This window comes from Dama dama, chromosome 11 (genome assembly GCF_033118175.1).
Source record: "Dama dama isolate Ldn47 chromosome 11, ASM3311817v1, whole genome shotgun sequence".
NCBI classification, from domain to species: domain Eukaryota; kingdom Metazoa; phylum Chordata; class Mammalia; order Artiodactyla; family Cervidae; genus Dama; species Dama dama.
In genome coordinates, this window is record NC_083691.1 from 71,724,475 (window position 1) to 71,744,883 (window position 20,409).

General features: G+C 37.5%; 1 protein-coding gene across 2 annotated transcripts in view; it reads left to right on the forward strand.

Moving 5' to 3' along the window:
• The window catches only part of NRXN1 (neurexin 1), a 1,175,743-nt gene that overhangs the window by 1,118,334 nt on the left and 37,000 nt on the right, over window positions 1–20,409 (forward strand). Inside the window, exon 1 of one of the 2 annotated variants that reach the window (XM_061155450.1) lies at window positions 10,982–11,134. The exons of the other annotated variant lie outside the window; for it this stretch is intronic. Within the exon in view, the coding sequence (XP_061011433.1) occupies window positions 11,120–11,134 (15 nt within the window). The 5' untranslated portion in view covers window positions 10,982–11,119. Of the gene's footprint in view, window positions 1–10,981; window positions 11,135–20,409 lie in introns of those variants that run through there. 2 annotated transcript variants of the gene reach the window in all.

Sequence of the window (20,409 nt, forward strand, 5' to 3'; positions counted from 1 at the left end):
TCTTGAAGTCTGTGTGCTGTCATGTTTGTTTTCATGACTTTTTTATTTAAGCATAACGGGACCACAATCTTGACTCTAAGCATGTTTCAGCCCAAATTATAATTATAGAACCTCACAGGCTAGATTTACTGGTAAATTCATAGGTGGCATGGGAGGGTTTTTTAGTGGTGTGGGCAAATGCCTTCTCCTGTCCAACCTCTTTACATATTTCAAATTAAAAACTCTACTACAGCTTCAAAGGCTTCCCTGATAGCTCAGTTGGTAAAGAATCCACCTGCAATGCAGGAGACCCCGGTTCGATTCCTGGATCAGGAAGATCCATTGGAGAAAGGATAGGCTACCCACTCCAGTATTCTTGGGCTTCCCTTGTGGCTCAGCTGGTAAAGAATCTGCCTGCAATGCAGGAGACCTGGGTTTGATCCCTGGATTGGGAAGATTCCCTCGAGAAGGAAAAGTCTACCCACTCCAGTATCCTGGCCTGGAGAATTCAATGGGCTGTATAGTTCATGGGTTCGCAAAGTGTCAGACACAACTGAGTGACTTTCACTTTCACTACAGCTTCAAAGACAATGCTGTCCCAGTCAGTCATCCAGGGAAAGGATTTTTCTTATAATGAAAAGCTACTGTATATACAAAATATATAATACTGTGTATATATAATAAAGAATGTATATGACTAACACTACCTTTATGACTTCAGAACACTACTATTTTATTGTGAAATCAAAAATTTTACATAGAATTTTTATATTTTTGGAAGCTCCTTATTTTGGTGTTATAGAGGTATAGCCCCAAGAATTGATTCTCAGTGACCCATGTGTGGACGATCTACATAATGGATTATATTGCATGACCAGATGTGTTTTCTAGACCACTTAACCTCCCATGGGCTGAAAAATCATTGTTTTCAATTATGTGCTGTGAGTTCTTTCAATTAGCTCATTTAGATTTGAGTGGATCGCCTGTCCATTGGGTTTATAGTAGGACAACAGTATTTTCAGAGTTGAATGTAGTGTATGTATGTGTCTGCTTTAAAACACTGCTAAATATTTAGCTGATACATAATAGGTTTCAAGAAGACATGAAAAACTAGAAATTTGGGGGTAATAAGCTACTCTTGAGTTTGCCTAGAGTTTTCTTATGCCTTCAAGAAGTATACCATCTCTTTCCAGAATGCTTAAAATTATAATTTATAAGCAATTACTAAGCACTACTTCAGTGTTTTTTTGTCCATTTAGTAGTTAAGATGTGAAAAAATATCTACTGATTGATTGATCTATACTAGAACTCTCTGGTATCTCAAATGGTAAAGAATCTACCTGCAATGCGGGAAACCTGGATTTGATCCCTGTGTTGGGAAGATCCCCTGCAGAAGGGGACACTCCAGTGTTCTGGCCTGGAAAATTCCATGAACAGAGGAGCCTGGCAGGCTACAGTCCATGGGGTCGCAAAGAGTCAGACATGACTGAGCAACTTTCACTTCACTTCACTTCATACCAGAACTCTGCTTAATATCAAGGGTGACTCAAAGGAAAGTAAGATCATTTCTAACTTGAAAGTCCAGCTGAAGAGAAAAGACCAACACATATAAAACTAGAGGAGTACTGAAGGCTGAACAATTTTACCCTATCGTCTCAAATAATGAAAACATTTTTGCTGAGCATCTGTTACACACTTCATGGTAGTTCGGAGAAAGGAGTGTTCACTGTGAGCTAAGCAGGTACACTGATGTTTTTCTGCTGCATCTTCTCTGAATTTGTTTGAGCAGCCTGAGTTAGAATCAAGTCTAATTCAGTGGGCTACACATCATGTAACACCAGTACCAGCCTCTGAAGTGGTGTTTAGGGCACTGAGGGTGTTGGAGTATGAAGCAAGATCCCAAGTAGCTTGTCTCAAAATCAGTCAAGGTGACTGTTTCCTGTTCTACATCTTCTCAGGATAGCATATTGATTTCATAAAAGCCAGTTTTCATGTTTTATGAATAAGGAAAGTAATATAAAAGTGTACAAATTTTTAGTTAAAAATCACCTGCATATATAGTATGTCTATTTTTCTTAATTTGTTAAAATTACAAATTGCTGCTAAAAGTTTTCCTTTAAAAAATAAGAAATTGATTTCCTTTTGCTGGTGGGATGACTTAAAATATTGAGTCATTTTTCCAATAGTAATTAAATACCAGATTAAGTATAAATATCTCAGGCCGCTAGGGTATAAATGAGTGTAACTGTAAATTACTCTGGCAATAATTTTCAGTATGCCTAATTCTACTTCTTTGACTCTCTTTTTGAAGGGCCCCCACCAAAAGAAAATAGAACATGGGTGGGAATAGGCAGAAAGCAAAGGTCTGGTGTAGATTGGAGCAATTTTGAATAAGTGATAATTATGTAAATAGACTACTCTGTTACTGAGTTACCATCAATACTATCACTTTCTCAGTAAGTAGTTTAAAATATAATGAATAATTAATGGGAAACTTGATGAACCATTCATTAGAACTGACTGAAATAATAACCTAGGGTATAAAATATCAAAATGAATTGTTTTGATTATTTTTCAAAATCTCAAGCTAGAGACAGTAAGCTCAGGTGACTGTTTGGAGTCAAGCAACAAAAGTTTCTGAGATTCCTGTCTTCCTAGCTGTTCAAATAGCCTAGTACTTGACTTTAGTTGCAGTAAATGTGGTCGTTTTAAACAGGAGATTGCTGATGCAAGAACAAAATAAACACTAACTTTAACCCCTCTCTTACTGCCTTAACAATTCTCTAAATGATGCACCAACCCTTTGTACTTCTTTAGAAAGAGGGTTGAGGGTTTAAAATGATGAGATGAAGTAAAAATATATATGCTCAGTTTGTTTGAAAGTCTATAGCGTAAGATCATTTCTAAAGATGCCATTCAAATGAGGATAATACATATTTTGTGTCTGTAAATACTACAAAAGTAAAGAATTCATAGGTTACTTTTTTATGGTTATAATTGTATTCTTTTCCTTTATGAATGCATCTGTATCTGTTTTCAAAGATAATTTTTATAAATATCAGTTTTACCAACTTACATATAAGTTGATCAGATCAGTATGATTGCTTTATATTTTAGTTTTGAAATAAATTATTTAATTTGCAATTATTTAAATTTATAGAAATGTTATAATAATATTTAAAGAGAGGTCACTCTTCATCCAGCTTCCCCTAACATTAGCATCTTACGTAAGCTTTGTACTTCTGTCAATGCTGAGAAATTAACATTCAATATGCCCTCTGAGAAATGGTTAATTTTTTTAGAATTTTTGTGTCATACATGCCACTGAGTGACATCAAACGACTTTTGGAAAATTTGACATCAATTGGTTTTATTTCCACAAATACCTAAGAGATTTCTTCCCACTGGGCTACCCAGAATTTCTACTAAGAAACATTCACTCAAATATTTTAGGAGGAAAACAATTTCTTTTCTTCCCACCCTTGTCAGTGTCAGCTTTATTTTGAAGTTGGTCACAGACTCTCTTTTTCTTTCTCAGTTTCCTTGAGAAATTTTACCATTCTCAGCAGAGAGCATTCTCCTGAATTTTAGATCTATTCTTACTGCTGCCTCTGACTCTCCGGGTGGCTCAGATGGTGAAGAATCTGCCTGCAATGCAGGAGACCCAGATTTGACCCCTGGGTGGAGAAGCTCCCCTGGACAAGGGAATGGCTACCCGCTCCAGTGTTCTTGCCTGGAGAATTCCATGGATAGAAGGGCATGGCGGGCTATAGTACATAGGGTCGCAGAGTCGGGCACGACTGAGTGACTGACATTTATAGCTGCCCCTAAACTAACTAAAGTGAAGTCGCTCAGTCATGTCTGACTCTTTGCGACCCCATGGACTGTAGCCTACCAGACTCCTCCGTCCATGGGATTTTCCAGGCAAGAGTACTGGGGTGGGTTGCCATTTCCTTCTCCAGGGGATCTTCCCGACCCAGGGATTGAACCCCAGTGTCCTACATTGTAGGCAGGCACTTTACCGAATGAGCCACCAGGCTGCCCCAGTTCACTGCAAATTCAACATGTCCCTTGGTGAATAGGCTATTTTTTGGAGTTTATACAATTTTAAAGCATTTTACTTTAATAGGTTTATGTAAAGACATTATATTAGAGAAAGTTTTACTGCTACTGTGTGGTGAAAAACTATTTAAATTTCTGATACTTGATTTCCCCATTTGTAAGATGAGGAGTTTGTAGCTCTAATACTTTATGATTTTAGAGTGTGAATAATTGTGAATTTCATTTAAAAGAAAAACTTTTTAAAGAAAAGTGGTTTTAAAGTATAGACTGCTTTTCATTTTGTTGAGTCATCTCCCCTGAATTTTTAGAGGAATCTGCATCTGGAGCTTTCTTATGAAATGTTCATTTTGAAACTAGTAGGAGAGTAATTCCAGTCATAGCTAGCATTAATTATAGGGAAATCTCCTTTTCCATTTCCATAGTGAAGAATATAGAGGCTTCTTAGCATTCTGTGTGCAAGGCCTGTAAATTTCAGATAATTATCAGTTTGGAATCCTTAAAACTAACAATAGGAAATGCTATAGAAGGAACAACATCTTTTCATTTTGGCATCATCTTGACAAATGAGGGAAATTTTTGCAGTATGTGCATCACAAAAACAAGCAATTCTGTGAAAACAAGGGAAAAGTGGCCTGTACTGCCTGTTTTCTCCTTGTGTTCCAAAACCTTCACCTTTGCTAAGAGATCTTGAAATTATTTCAGATCTATTTTTCATACATTGAATACCAAAAGAGCTAAATTATTCATTGTGAGTGAAAATATTTATTACCATGTGTCAAGAAACTCTGATTCCCTTTCTGGTATTCCTAGTAAGAACCCTGTGGTGTAAAATTACGGGCTGAATCTGCTAAATAATTACCCACATGAATGCTGCACCTACCATGTGTATTTTTAGGCTTTATATCAATAAATGTTTCATGAAGTGCTGTATACACTGGACTAAAATTCCTTCATCCCCAAATCAGTTTTAAATTCTTCTCTAAGAGAACAAGGTATAATGAGGCTTCTAATGAAAGTGGTAAAGAAAGAAGTAACATAAGCAATCAACAGCACAGTCTGCAAAAAATTCTCATCACCAATAAAGATTTATGAAAAATAAATATAATCAGTGCCAATGACATCCTCAGAGAACAAGACTTTGTAAGCATTTTTCTATAAATGTGAAGAAGAAAGTGGGTCTATATTGAGAACAAAGGTTAAATGTGTAGGGCAAATAATTTTTATGGGTGTTCATAATTTAGCGATAAAAACTTATATAGTTTGTGAATGTCTATAGCAGTTGGAAATATTTAGCAGAGGAATATTTGTAGACATAGGAAATGATATTAAAACTTTGACACAGTATTAAGATTTAATTTATAGAAGTTATAATGATTTCATTTTTATTTTTTTCTATTTCTTATCAGAATTTAAACCCAGACAGGATTTAATGGATGCTCTGGGAAACCAGCATTTTGGAGTACAAATTGTTATGTGTAGGAGAGACTTAGCTTTTAACGAAATCTTATAATGATAGATTTGACTTCCAGAACACAGCTTGAAACATTTCAATGGTAAAGCATTACCTGGACCCCACAAAGCTCAGGATTCATTGTGGTGATAGGGAGAGCAAAGAGGGGTGAAATATTATGTAGGATGGTAACCCCTCACTTCTCACTAGCTTTTTCTGTTAATGAAACATGAAGGCCTGGATCCTCTTACAGCAGCTCTGAAACATGTTCACCACCCATGGTCTTCCCTGGCGGCTCAGATGGTAAAAAAAATCTGCCTTCAATGCGGGAGATCTGGGCTCAGTCCCTGAGTTGGGAAGATCCCCTGGAGAAGGGAATGACTACCCACTCCAGTGTTCTGGCCTGGAGAATTCTGTGGACAGAGGAGCCTGGTGGGCTACAGTCCATGGGGTCGCAAAGAATCAGACACGCTGAGCGACTTTCACTTTGACCACCCTTAATGTCTTTTTTTTTTTCTTTCAATTGGAATATAATCACTTTACAATGTGTTAGTTTCTGCCGTACAATGAGGTGAATCAGCTATATTATATGTATATATGTATCCCTTCTTCCTGAACCTCCCTCCCACCTTACCACCCCCTATCTCACCCACTTGGGTCATCACAGAGCACTGAGGTGAGCTTCCTGTTCTTTAGAGTAGGCTCCCACTAGGTATTTCTTTTACACATGGTCGTGTGTTTCTGGCAATCCTAATCTCCCAATCTGTCCCACCCTCCCCTTCCCGCCATGTTTCCTTGCCTGTTCTCTGTGCCTGTGTGTCTATTCCCGCCCTGCAAACAGATTCATCTGTAGCATTTTTCTAGATTCCACATATATGCGTTAATATATATTTGTTTGTCTATTTCTGACTTACTTCATACTGTATAACAGACTGTAAGTCCAGTATCTTTCTTAGCTAATTATCAGGATTGTCAACTTTAAAAGAAAAAAAAAAAGCACACCATGAGAACTGTGAGTTTTGCTTTTATTTAGGGACTTACCAAGGACTATAGCCAAGGGACTGCCTCTCAGATAGCTCTGAGAAATTGCTCCAAAGAGGTAGGTCAGTATCTATGAGTTAGGTGAAGGGATATAGGCAGTCAAGCATACATCTCAGTAGAAGGTTGCTGCTAGTCATGAGGAGTAGATATTCTCAAACCATGGTTTTCATGATTTTTTTATTATGGGAAGATGCAAAAATCTGGATTCAGAAGTTTTTTTCCTGGAAATGTGTAAGTTTCTGATGGCCTGTTCTGCTAGTTTTCCCAGAGCACAGAATGCCTTACTCCTGATCTCTGCCCTAAATTATTTTCACAGTGTACCCGTAGGTCAGCAACTGCAGTGGCTAATGACTCAATTCTTGTAGAACCAGGTAGTGAGTGACATTTCTTAGGTGGCAGGAGTAGCTCTTCTACCATTTTAAATTTATAGTAACCGGTAGAATTAACTCTGGGAGAAGTATGTTTGGGTTCTAAAGGATTTTTAGCAGGTAACTCACCTTTCTTTGCCTTTTTTAATTAAGGTGACTGAGAAATGCCTGTGTGTGTTTTGCCTTGTATCGTTTGGCGAAAGATGTTCAAGGACAGGAAAATCTTCTTCTAGGCACTTTTCCTGTTCTGTGTCTTTAAGCTCTGGTGTTTAAGAGAAGTGAAATCTTTGCTGCCACAAGAGAGCTAAAGACTCACTTTAGTTGGCTAGTCCTGGAGTAGAGGTTATTTGATGGATTAATTTACTTTGACTTGTAAATTTTATAATTCTTCATTTCTTCCAAATCTTTTTCTGGAATTTTGAAACCCAAGACCTATTTTATATCTCACTGGTGGGACTTTAGTCCTGCTTTCTAAGTCTGAAATACCTCTGTTATTGGTCTTATCTGTAAAATGAACTGAGATTCCTCTGTGCTGTGCTTAGTCATATACAACTCTTTGTGACTCCATGGACTATAGCCCGCCAGGCCCCTCTGTCCATGGGGATTCTCCACGCAAGAATACTGGAGTGGGTTGCCATGCCCTCCTCCAGGGGATGTTCCCAATTAACCCTGGAATCGAACCCAGGTCTCCCACATTGCAGGCAGATTCTTTAGCAGCTGAGCTACCAGGGAAGCCCCGAGATTCCCCTGCCACTCTGAAACATGCATAAGGGAAGCGTTTTCTTACCTTGCGCCTTTCCTTCTGATCACTCTTTTCTTTATAGTTTCCTGCTTGCTTTGTCTCTTTTCACCTACTTTACCTCTTACAGAAGTCAGCTATGGGCATCTATTTTGCTTTCTTTCGTCCCATTTGTGAAACTTAAGAATCAAACTTTGACCAACATATAGGTACAAAATCGCTAAGACTATGGCCATTATTTTTAAACCTCATGAAGTTCAGAAGAATCCACTGGATTCTATGACATTGAAAGGAAATGTATTGAGCACAGTCTAATTTTTAGATGAATAGGATTCCACAGGGTTTTAGGAATAGAAAGCAAGATTATTCATCATAGGAGAAAATTATTAAATGGAAATTGTAGAATCCTCAGCATATAAATATTAGAAATTCAATTTTTAGTAACTCTCTGATACTTCCTTTAGAATTGTGTTTGTTTTATTCTCTTTCTATTTTGTTTTAATTTTCTCTTATGTGAAAGACATGTTGTTGAAATTTTTAATTATTTGGTGTCTTAATCCTTAGGGTTCAGTATTCAAGAATAAATAGCAGAAGGGTTAGCAAAAATAGTGTCACTAGTAACAGCCTGTCGTGTGACAATTTCCTTATTCAGATCAATGTGAAATAGTCAATATTCTATTGATTTATATGGCTTTACCAGGTCTTAGTTGTGGCATGCAGGATCTTTTAGCTGTGGCATATGGAATCTGGGGCCTCCCTGATAGCTCAATTGGTAAAGAATCCACCTGCAATGCAAGAGACCCCAGTTTGATTCCTGGGTCAGGAAGATCCACTGGAGATGGGATAGGCTACCCACTCCAGTATTCTTGGGCTTCCGTTGTGGCTCAGCTGGTAAAGAATACAGCTGCAATGCGGGAGACCTGGGTTAATCCCTGAATTGAGAAGACTCCCTGGAGAAGGGAAAGGCTACCCACTCCAGTATTTTGGCCTGGAGAATTCCATGGATTATATAGTCCACAGGGTCACAGAGATCAGACACCACTGAGTGACTTTGACTTCATCGGATCTAGTTCCCTGACCAGGCATCAAAGCCAGACCCCTGCCTTGGGAATATGCAGTCTTAGCCACTGGACCAGTGGGCAAGTTTCACTAACTAGCTTGAAACCACTAGTTGTTTTAGGTAAAAAAATTGTCACATTTAGCTGAAAGGTGGATTGTTTGGAACCAATGCATTTCACTTTATTGGTAAAGCATCAGGCCTTGTATGGACATGAACTTGGGCAAACTCCGGGAGATGGTGAGGGACAGGGAAGCCTGGCATGCTACAACCCACGGGGTCGCAGAATTGGATACGACTTGGCAACTGAACAATAACAACAGCAACAGGCCCTGTGTGTGGCATTTATCTTTGATGGTTAACAAGGCATTTCGTGAAATCAGATTATTATATTTATGTATGTATGCATGTATTATATATTTTAAAGCATTTTTTGAAATAATTATAGATTCACAGATAGTTGCAAAGAAAGATACAGGAGGTTCTCTACACCCTTTATCCAGTTTCCCCCCATGTTACATCTTATATAACTATAGTTCAATAGCAAAACCAGAATGTAAATCATGGAACTTATTCAGATTTCACCAGATATACCTGCATTTGTGTGTGTGTGTATGTGGGTCTATATAGTTCCATGCAGTTTTATCACAAGTGTAACTTCTTATAACCACCACCAAAATCAAGAAACTTATCTGTACCAGAAGGTTCTCTTGTGTTACCCTTGATAGTTACACTTTAAAGGGACCGGAGGAGGCATCTATTCCAACCTACTTATATTGGAATGGAGAATGATTTGTGTCAAGTCAGTGGGTTAGATAATGATTGAGCTCAGAAAGTGGTGCCTGTCCAAGACTAGTTTCAGGCATCCCATCTTACAATCTCAATTTTATAAAGTAGGCAGTTTTTCTGCAAGTTGGAAGATAAAAGAATTGAAGCAAACACAAATTTCAAAGCAATTGTGTTTATCACAAATCTGGATTTAAAAAAGAATTGTATTACTGGCTGTGTAATGGGTTAAGGGGACATTAACTATCAATGTAAGCCTCAGATTGATACTTCAGATAAAGCATGTATATGTTGGAGGTAATCTGTGTTGCTTCACAGGGACTCAGCATGGTTATAAGAAGGAGAAGATAGTTAGTAAAGGATCCCCAGAGATTTAGCTACAGATTGTATAGCCTGTACTCTCCACCCAAAGAACTTAATGCCTGTTCCCTTCTGTTCATACACAAATGCACCAGATAATTTAAGAATTCTTTTCACTTTCCAGCTTGCCATTTAACTTTGTTACCTCTTATAAAGCTATTTTGTTGAGACAGGGGGATTTGGGGTTTTAGGGTGGTCACAGCATGTGATTTGACCCACTCACCTATTCCATACCCACTTTGGAACCATTTTAGATGCTACTCACCTTGGGAATGAATCTGGTTATAGAAGAGTAGAACAGAAGTCACATGGAAAGAGTGGAGGATCAAAGACTTTTATACGATATCAGCATCAGAGAAATTAGAGATGTAAAAGACTCATTAGCTGATTTGCCCTATTTCCATGGAAATTGCAGTGAACATTTTTCAAAGACGTAATCTATTTTTGTTTAAAATAAATGGCAACTCAATGTAGATTCTTGTTAGAGCTCGAAACTGCTGATTGTTGTGTTTTCTGGGTTGTTTTTCTTTTTAGATCTACTTGACAGTTTGCATAGCTAATTATTGTGTTCTCATTTGTTTAATTCCAGCACTGCTGTAGGCTTTTTAGAATGGGGGAGGGGGGAAGCACTACCATAGTTTCACAGTGTATCAGGGAGCTATTAAATCGAGGAGTGTGAACTGCAGAGAGAGGGGGAGAGAGAGAGAGAGAGAGAGAGAGAGAGAGAGAGAGAGTGTGTGTGTTACTGAGTCCAAACTCGTTCTGCTTGCTGCCCACTAGACCAATAAATCCAGGAGACAAGGTGTTGAGGCAAGGAACACGACTTCATTCAAAAGCCAGCTGACTGAGAAGATGGTAGACTAATATCTCAAAGTAACAAAGTTGTTGGGGTCTGCATGCCAATTTCTTTTATAGAGTCAGAGAGAGAGAAGCAATTAGGAACTAGAGTCCAAAGGCAGAATAGAGAGCTAGAGGCAGTGGGGAAATAAAGAGAAAGGATCTTCAGTCTTGCAAAACATCTCCAGATATGGCCGGCCTTTGGAAAGGGTGTGTTAATCTCTTCTTTTTATTGTACCTATTCATAGGTGGGCAGGGTCAGATTCTCTCTCTTTGAGGTGAACAAAGGCACTTTAGTTTACAGTCAGGCCGAGGGGCAGAGTCCTCTGAAGCAGGCTATTAGGTATGATTCTAATAACAAAAGCAACGAAAAGCAAGTCCAAGAGTTTCCAACTTGGAGTCAGAATAGGCTTCTCTGCAACCTGTGTGTGTTTTGGAAGATGGGTCAAAGTAAAGTAAGTAAAGTGAATTTTAAATAACTGCCAGACTTTGATAGCTAATAACATTTTTGTGAAGGTTTTGTCACTAACCAAATGTATGTCCTTTGTGGTCTTATTTTATGGAGGGCACTTTGTATCCTGATGGATCCTTTGCAACAGAAGTTTTCCCTAGGAAAACTAAAAACTATATACTCTTAGAAATCCTTTTTTTTTTTTCCCCCTGGTGACTGAATCTTTTTATTATTGGCTTAATTTTCATAGTGCCATTTTAGATGGAAAAAGTAATTTGTAATTTGAAGAGAATTTGTTAACAATTATTTCTTATATCAGTAACATTTAAACTTTCCAATGTTAGTGTTCTGTAGATTCCATTTATGGCAGGAAAATGTTTTTTTTCAAAAATTACTGCTTTTATTACCAATGAATCATGAGTTCTTTGTGAAGGTTTTGGAATTCAGAAGCATCAGATGAACCATTGAAGAGCAATTAAGATACTGATAGTTCAAATAAGATGCATTTACTTCTTCTGTATGCTTTTTTGGTTTTGGTTGTGGTAGTGTTGCTTAGGGGTGGAGGGCATTTATAGTGACTTGAATTACACACTTTAATCTTCTTTTCAGCATTATAGGATGGGACCTTTTTAAAAAGCAATTCCTCCACATTTCACTAGAATGAAAATTTGCTTTAACTGAACATCCCTAAATAATTATCATGCTTCTTATAGGGATACATCCATTTTGAAGAAGAAATTAATGTGAAATCCAGTAGAATAATTTTAAAGCTATTTCATATTGGGAGTGCACCTCTTTGTAACTGGCATAAATGATATTGTTGAATTTATGTATACAGCTTTACTTAAAGCAGCTAAACTGATGAGACTGGCTAGTTAAGAGTAGGTAATAAATAACTAGATCACCATACTTGCATAAATAGCTAAATAGATACAAAGATAGAGAAATAGATATATAGACAGAATTTTTGTGGTTTCTGGTTGCTATAAGCAACAGAGACAGTTATTTCTAAACCTTTCAGGACCCAATGAATGGCAAACATTGTGTGCCTAGTGATTTGAACTTCCACGTATGAACTCGGTTGAAAGCTTGAGAGTTAAGATGAAACTCATACACAATCTTGCAAGCCATCGCCATGGCAACACACTTAAAATTTCAAGGTCTATCTCTCTTGAGTTTGCACCTGCAGTTAGCTTATTGTGAAACAAAAAGGCTTTCCAACCTGAAAATACTTTGGAATGGTTGGAAGTATGTTTTTAAATAAAGTGGAGTTTAAAAGTTGAAAAACAAAATAGAACATTCAGGGAGAAAGTACAATTGTATTCTTCATGCAATATTTAACTATCTTCTGCTCCTATTTCACAGTGTTATTCTAGGCAAAGGCAAATGTGGATAGTCAACCTATTGTGGTTGTTAGGATGTTGGGGTTTTACCCTCTCAAATGACAAATGTGCTGCCTCCCGGTAGGCTAGAGGTAACCTACCTGCCGTGTTAGTCACTCCGTCACGTCTGATTCTTTGTGACCACATAGACTGTAGCCACGAGGCTCCTCTGTCCATGAAATTCTCCAAGCAGGAATACTGGAGTTGGGAACCATTCCCTTCTCCATGGAATTCTTCCAACCCAGGGATCAGACCTGGGTCTCCTGCATTGCAGACAGATTCTTTACTGTCTGAGTCACCGGCTGTACTTCAAAGATACCTGCATGCCTTATGTAATAACATAGGTGAGAAGAGCTAAGATTTATTTACTGTTCAGTATGCCCCATATTGACAAAAAATTAACAAGTCAAAAAAGATTTGAAAAAATACATGGAGAATTTTATTTGCATCAAATTTGAGGATTATAACCACAGAAAGGCATTTCAGAAAGTTCTGAGTACTGTTCTGTTGATTAGAAATCAAGGCACAGTTATGTAAGTTTTTTGAGACATAGATCTGTACATCAAAAGACATATTAATGACTGTTTACATAATCCATATCTAAGTGGCATCTAGGTAGGTCATGTGACCCATTAGAAGATCAAGAAGAAATGCTATTATTTAAGGAGTTGCCTTGTTGAGGCTAGGAGAATGTTACTCTTTATGGTTGAGTGGGCATTTTTCCTGATAATGGAGGTTTGGTCAATGCATAATGCTGATACACAAAGCACAGTTGGGGAGGGAGGAGGCCAAAGGTCAGAGAAGATGTTTTGTTTAAATTTCTCATGCCTTACCATAAAAATATAGGTTTTATTTCTCAACCAGGAATAGTGCTAAGTACTTCATTGATCATGATTTTCTTAATTTTTACAACTACACCACCAGGGTTAGTACTGCATTCCTCCCATTTTATAGATGAGAGGTTAAGTGAGTCACCCAAGTTCTAACAACACTAGACTTAAACTCAGGTCTAACTCCAGTATTCATGCACAGAGTCATGAATGTCTCAGGTCTAACTCCAGTATTCATGCACAGAGTCACTGTGAGACAGTATACTAGCACACCTCAATTTGTCAAGTGAAAGCCTGGATGTGGGAAGCAAGAAAAGTAGCTCCACCGGAGAGGGTGCCTTTCTCTACCCTAAGTGTATTCACTCTAGGATACACTAAATGAATCACTGACTCTGTATATATAGTTGAACCCTTGCATGTCAGCATCAGGTTCCACCTGTAAATACAAGCCAGCATACCCCTGCTCCATCTTTCGGCTAGCGAGGTGGTCAGAGATAGTAAGGCAGTCTCTTCCTTCTTACATTGCACATGCCCCTCCCTGCAAACTCAGACCAAGGAGGCTTGGCTTCTGTTTGACTGAACTCTAGGGCGGGGGAAAAAAGATTGAGGAGTTTGGAGTCTAGTTCCAATAGAATTTCTTGGGATTAATGAAGTAAGAAAAGCCATTTTGAGAATTATCACAGTAAAAATATTACTGGGTACTCACTCACCAATAAATGCACTGCCTTCAGAAGGAACTTTGCGTTTTGAGGCAGCTAAGTCTTGCATATTTTAAGCCATAAACCTTGACTCTGAAGCACCTGGACTTTCTTGGTTGAGGGCTTCTCTGACACTATTTCTAAGATAGTTAGAAAACGTTGATTATCTGATTATCTAGATTTTCTTCTCAAAGCAGACATGAAGGAGCAAATTTGAAGACAGAAAGGGCATCTTTAAAACCTGACAGTGATAGACAAAAGAGAAAAACTAGTAAGAGTAGGCATCAGCTAAAACATGGAAGGGTAGTTTGCGGACCTATGGAGCAGGCCAGTGGTACTATTCTCTTTGGCGTCTGAGGTCCTTACTGTGTTATAGGTGGCACTGATGCTCATAATGGTGTTACCAAACCATCAAGAAAAGCTTGTCTTTCTGTTTACATGATGACACTTACATGTTTCCAAAGTTCTCATAATGAGAAGTGACTTTTTTTTTTTTGTCAATAGAAGGCTTAATTCTTGTCCTTAGTCAGCAGGCATACCAGTAATGAGAATGAAGGTAAGAGTAAGGGATTGCAGAGGTGTGTGGGGGAGGAAAAAGTTTCATCCAGGTAGAGAGGCATGATAGCAACTTCCAGGAAACATGTGTCCAACTCTTTTGGGACCACACGGACTGTAGCCTGACGGGCTCTTCCTGTCCGTGGAATTCTCCAGGCAAGAATACTGGAGTGGGTAGCCATTTCCTTCTCCAGGGGATCTTTCTGACCCAGGGATGGAACCCATGTCTCCTGAATTGGCTGGCAAGTAATTTACCACTCACTATTGGTGCAGTGATTTGCCACTGCACCTCTGACTGTGCCCACTTAGACTTTCCCTCTCTTTACTCTAAGGGAACTGGAAAAAAAAAACTCAAGAGTCCCCAGACTCTGAAACAGTAGGATTTGACAAATGCTTGGTTACATCATGCAGCTAGGGAGAAGAGAAGAGAAGCCCCTGGGCTTTTCAATACACTGGCAATATTATGATGTTTTTTGAGGTGTTTTTAAAAGAGCTCTCAATTCAGTTATGCAATTTACTCTGTTTGTAGGATGTTTAAACATGGATGTGTGTATTTAAGCCAGGAAATTGTACTTAGTTTGTGAAGGGGATGTCTGTGTCTGAATTTCACAGGCATCGTTGCAGGGAGAGCAAAGCAAGAATGCATACAGGGCCTGCTTTACTATTTCCATAGTAAATACTCTCAGTAACATCTTCTGAGTGCCAACCCCTATGCTCAACAGCTTGCCTGTCTAGCCCTAGAGAATTTCATCCTCATAAAAATTCTGCAAAACAGGTGTAAATAATGTCAGTTTTACAGAGCAAGAAACTTAAAGAAGCTAGATAAACTTGCCCAACATCATGTAGGTAATAAGTGGTGGAGCTACAGTTTCAGCCTAGTCAATTTAGCTCTGACACTCATGCCCTTTCCATGCTCAGGGGTCAAAGAGAGATTTTCTGCCCCTAGATGGCCTTCATTTATCATACACCTGAAGTTCTCCAAACAATTCTAGGCAAGGAAATCTGGTTGCATGTTATATTCCTCCCTTGCTTAGCCTCTTATTAATCAAAGGTATTCAATAAATGATTGTGAATGGATGAATGGATTAGTGAATAAGTCAGTATATGGAAAAATCTATCAAAAGATGTAAATTTCAAGAGTGCATTCTATGATCACTTATCTGATGGCTGTTCTCAACCAGCCCTTATATTTATGTGATTTATTTCAGGGAAAAGACAAAAGTTACATTCTGTAGTTGGAATTTGAAGGAAAACATTCTAAAGGCATAGCTTCTTTATATTCTAATGAAAGTATTTACAGGGTAAGACTATTGAAATAGAGTGCAGGGGAGACTGAGTTGGGAAAATATTATATAGGAAAAAAACCCAGAATAATGGTCATTTTTTTCCCCACCTTTCACTAAAGCAAGCTATCTCTTATTGCTTTCTCAAAGGAGCAGAGATGCTTCATAAAAGCAGGCAGACCAACTTATTGCAAGACATTTTTAGCTTTTCTTTCCTTCTAACTTTCAGTCATTTTCTCTTTACAGTTAAAGATAATGTCACTTTTCGCTATTTCTCTACCATAAATTTCCAGCCATGAGGTATAATGTAAAAACAAGTTATAAAGTTTCATTGTCACTTCTAGACATGGTAGAAGGCAGATATAATCTTTCAAAAAGTGTGATTTTTGCCACAATTCTCATCTGCCATTCTTAGGAGTTATACTTCTGGAAAATAATCTTTACTTTCTCACTCTTATTTTGAGATTTAATGAGCTGTTATAAATAAGCAACTGTGGCAAAAATACACTCAGATGTAGTAAGCTTAGAGAGGATGACCATCAGGAAAAGATTATTTGAAATGATTCTACCAATTCAAGTGTCACATATAATATTTCTTCTATTTTTAAAGATGAATTCTTCACTCAACTTTATTAATTCTATTTTCACAATCATAATTATTTTCATCAAGTGCTGATATTGAAATTGCAGGTGGTTAAAGAAGCCAATTTTAGAGTATGATAAGATTTTTTTCCATCTTTATAGAGGTATAATTGGCAAAATTGTTTAAGGTATATGAGTTGATGTTTTGATATCCATTGTGAATTAACCATTACAGTCAATGGTGATGACATTTTAAATCTACTGTATTGAACCATGATGAATGTAATAGGTGTTCAAGGGCTATAATCATAGAAAAAAATCCTGTCCCACAGAAATGTATAGAATAAGATAAAACATATAGCTAGGCAGTTCAAAAACTTTTAGATTTAAAAACAATTTGGAAAGGCACATACCTCTACTGTTCTAATGCACTAAGAAAGTATTGTTCAGTGTCTTGCAAAAGTTAATCCTCATATTTTTAATCCATCTAGGGAACATGACTATGGGCATTGTTATGTTACAGCTATAAATACTGATGCAACCACTGCAATAAGAAGCATTGTGATGCAAGTATCACACTTAGAATGAATCTCCTCCTCTTCTCCCCTCATCTCCCCTCCCTATTTCTTCTCCTTCTGCCTCTGTTTCTCTATCTCTCCTTTAATTAGCAGTATTCTCTAAGTGACCTCTTTTTCTTATTTTCTGTTCATTTATTTGCTCTAGACATAATAGGGCATGAGTCAGAGTCAGCTCAATTGTCACAATCTTCTAAGTCCCAGAAAAGTGAATGAGAAGGAGAGTTTCAAGGGAGCTCCAGTAGCCCTGCATCTGTACGGTAACTCCCTTAAAGCTCTGACCTGGAGAACAAGAAATGACAGAACTAGACGTGGACTGGCACTGCCCATCTTGTAGGTTACCAGTGAGATTGAAACTTGTGTACTCAGCAAGCGGTGCTGAAGTAAATCACATCCTTATATGAAAAGGATCTTCCCAAGAATTAGCAGCCTTTATATGAAGGGCCATTTGGAGTGAGAGATACAGATCTTATTTGAATAACTGAGAGGACAAAACGATTTCATGACGTGAAAATGAAATATATTCACTTAAGTGGATATTTGGCTGCCTTCCTTAACCACTCCCCAAAACAGTTCTTCATATTGTCATGTGAGGAAGAAAAATAACTCTGTATTAGTTGTAATAATAGCATATAAACATTGCTTTGTGAGAACTTTCATATTTATAAAGTGTTTTCACACATTTCAAAATGGATCCCCATAATATCCCTATGAGATAGATAAGTTATTTTGTCATATACAAATGATTGTATATACATTTTTCCACATGTATTTATAATATATATACACATATATATATTTACATATATAAAGTACATATTCTTACGTACTCTTGCAAACACAGAAACCTTTTCAAGATGGTAATACTACTTATAAAACCCAGATTGAGACTTTATATATTTCATATTATTGATCAGCATGCAACGAAGTAAACTGAAGTGGTCCAACAGTTACATATTCCAAACATGTATTAAGGAACCAAAGTAAGTACACATCATGAGTGAAATAGTCAAATTTGGAAGCTTGGAGGTTCAGTTTAACTATAACCAGCAAGGACTCCATCTTCTTAGTTCATGAACACAATAACAGTGTAACATTTAAGCCAGACCACATTTAATCTCTCTGCTAGAAGCGCTCATAGAGATGCTGCTCAGGTACTAGCTAAGATATTGGTATAGAACCTTGCAGATATACAACAAATGGGTAAAAAAACGAACAAACCAGAAAACCAGCTGTCAATTATATCAACATTATTTCCAAGCACATTCCTATTTCTTGCTGTCGCATACTTTAAGCATTGTGTGGGATGGAAGTTCTCATTTATTTCCAGGTTAAAGCTTTATCAAGGGAGCTTTTCTCATGGTCCTGCCCTGCAAGGACAGAAGTGTTCTGGATGACTAGCTGCCTGTGACTCCTTCTATACCTTGACTTTAAACCTCCAATTCTAGGGGTATGATGTAAATGAGACTGTCCCGATCAGTGAATACATATTTAGATTGCAACTGGAGGAAACAACCAGTATTATTAACAAATGGTCACTTACACTTATTTATTCCTAAGATGTAATGAGATAATTTGGTCATGTGAGAGAGACAAAGATGAATATCTCATTACCACTTATGTTGTGAAAACAGAAGTTAATAGGAGAGACTGGAAGTTTTCATCAGTGGATTAATGAGAAGAGAGACAGAGAGTCCACTGAGTTAATTTTGTAGCCAGTGTGGCCAGCAATGTTCTAAGTCAAGGGGAAAAATAGGAAAAGATTCAGTAATATACATTTTCCTTCTGTCCCCAAGAATTTAGTTATGCATATATATGCAGAGATGAGAGTCCAGATGTTTAAAGTCTTTAAAAAAGTAAGTTAAGCAAAGATTAACACAAGTAAAGAACTTTCTGGGTTTACTCCATTTCAGAGCAACATTGTTCTATCAGTATTGTTCTATCAATATTTGAATTTTTGTAAGTGGAGTAAACAATTAAACTCTAGAATTCATTTTATTCCTTTTTTAGTGCCACTTCATGTGCTGCTATATCAAGTGATGCAATAGATATGGATATGTTTCCTAGTACCCATGTGGGCTCTTTATGATACATTTAGTGGTTACTTATGTAAAATCCAATACTTCCCTTTCCCACCTTTTAATTTACCTTAAATTTTATTTCATTTTGTATCTTTTTAATCACATCAAACCCTTTAAGAAACAAAATGGTTTGAGATGGATGGATAAATGAGTAGATAACTGGATGAGTAATGAGTGGAAGGATAGAAATCACCTGGAATGACAGTCAGTCAAAATCTACTGGGAGTCAGAATTATTTCATAGTCTTGCTATTCGTTTGCAGTATGATTGGGATCAAACAAAGAGACTTAGTTTTCTAGCTTCAGTTTCCTAATATGTAAAATCAAGAACTTGGACTAATGATCACTAGGGTCTGACTCAGTCCAAGATACATAACTGCTTGACTAAAGCATGATTCCATTTGCTAGCATGTTAAGCGCCAACAAGGGAAACTTGGATTTGGGGGACATGTAGTTGAAAGTATCCATCATAGGCCTTTTACAATTATAAAATGTTTTGGCCTCATTACCAATAAGGATTTTCAGTTCAACCTTTGTTACTAATTAGTCTGTTCAGTCATAATAGTTAGACTAAAGATTCACATTGGCACAGCTCGAAACATAGATTTACACTGTAAACATCTGTCATTATTTATTTAATTTGGAAATGTCCAAATCCATTTCAGAAAGGTCTTTGTTCAAAAACAAAACAAACCAAGAGAAAATGTGTTCAATCACATGCATATTCTAATTTCCCTTTTAGCATCTCCACTCCACTACCAGCATTCTTTGGAGGTCTTACACACTCCCAAAATCTAATTCATGGGGATCCAAGAGAATAGATTATTCCAATTCCTTTCTGAAAATTTAAACTTTCCTTTTAACTTTTCCTTTGGCTAGTGATCCTACTTGCTTTGGCTTAAAATGGAAATGAGCATAGAGGTCATCAGTATCTCAAAGAAAGATAAGAATTATTTTTTTTTAATTTAAAAGATTAATTTCAAACTTCCTGATACCAGGTTTTTATTTTGCAGGGACTTCCCTGGTGACTCAGACAGTAAAGAATCTGCCTGCAATGCAGGAGACCCAGCTTCAATTCCTGGGTTGGGAAGATCCCCTGGAGGAGGGCATGGCAATCCACTCCAGTATTCTTGCCTGAAGAATCCCACGGACAGAAGAGCCTAGCTGGCTATAGTCCATGGGGTCACAAAGAGTCGGACACAACTGAACGACTAACACTCTGTTGCATAACTTTGCGAAAATATAATTTTTTTTGTTTCATTAAGCAGGGATTCAGTTCATTTCTTTATCTCAT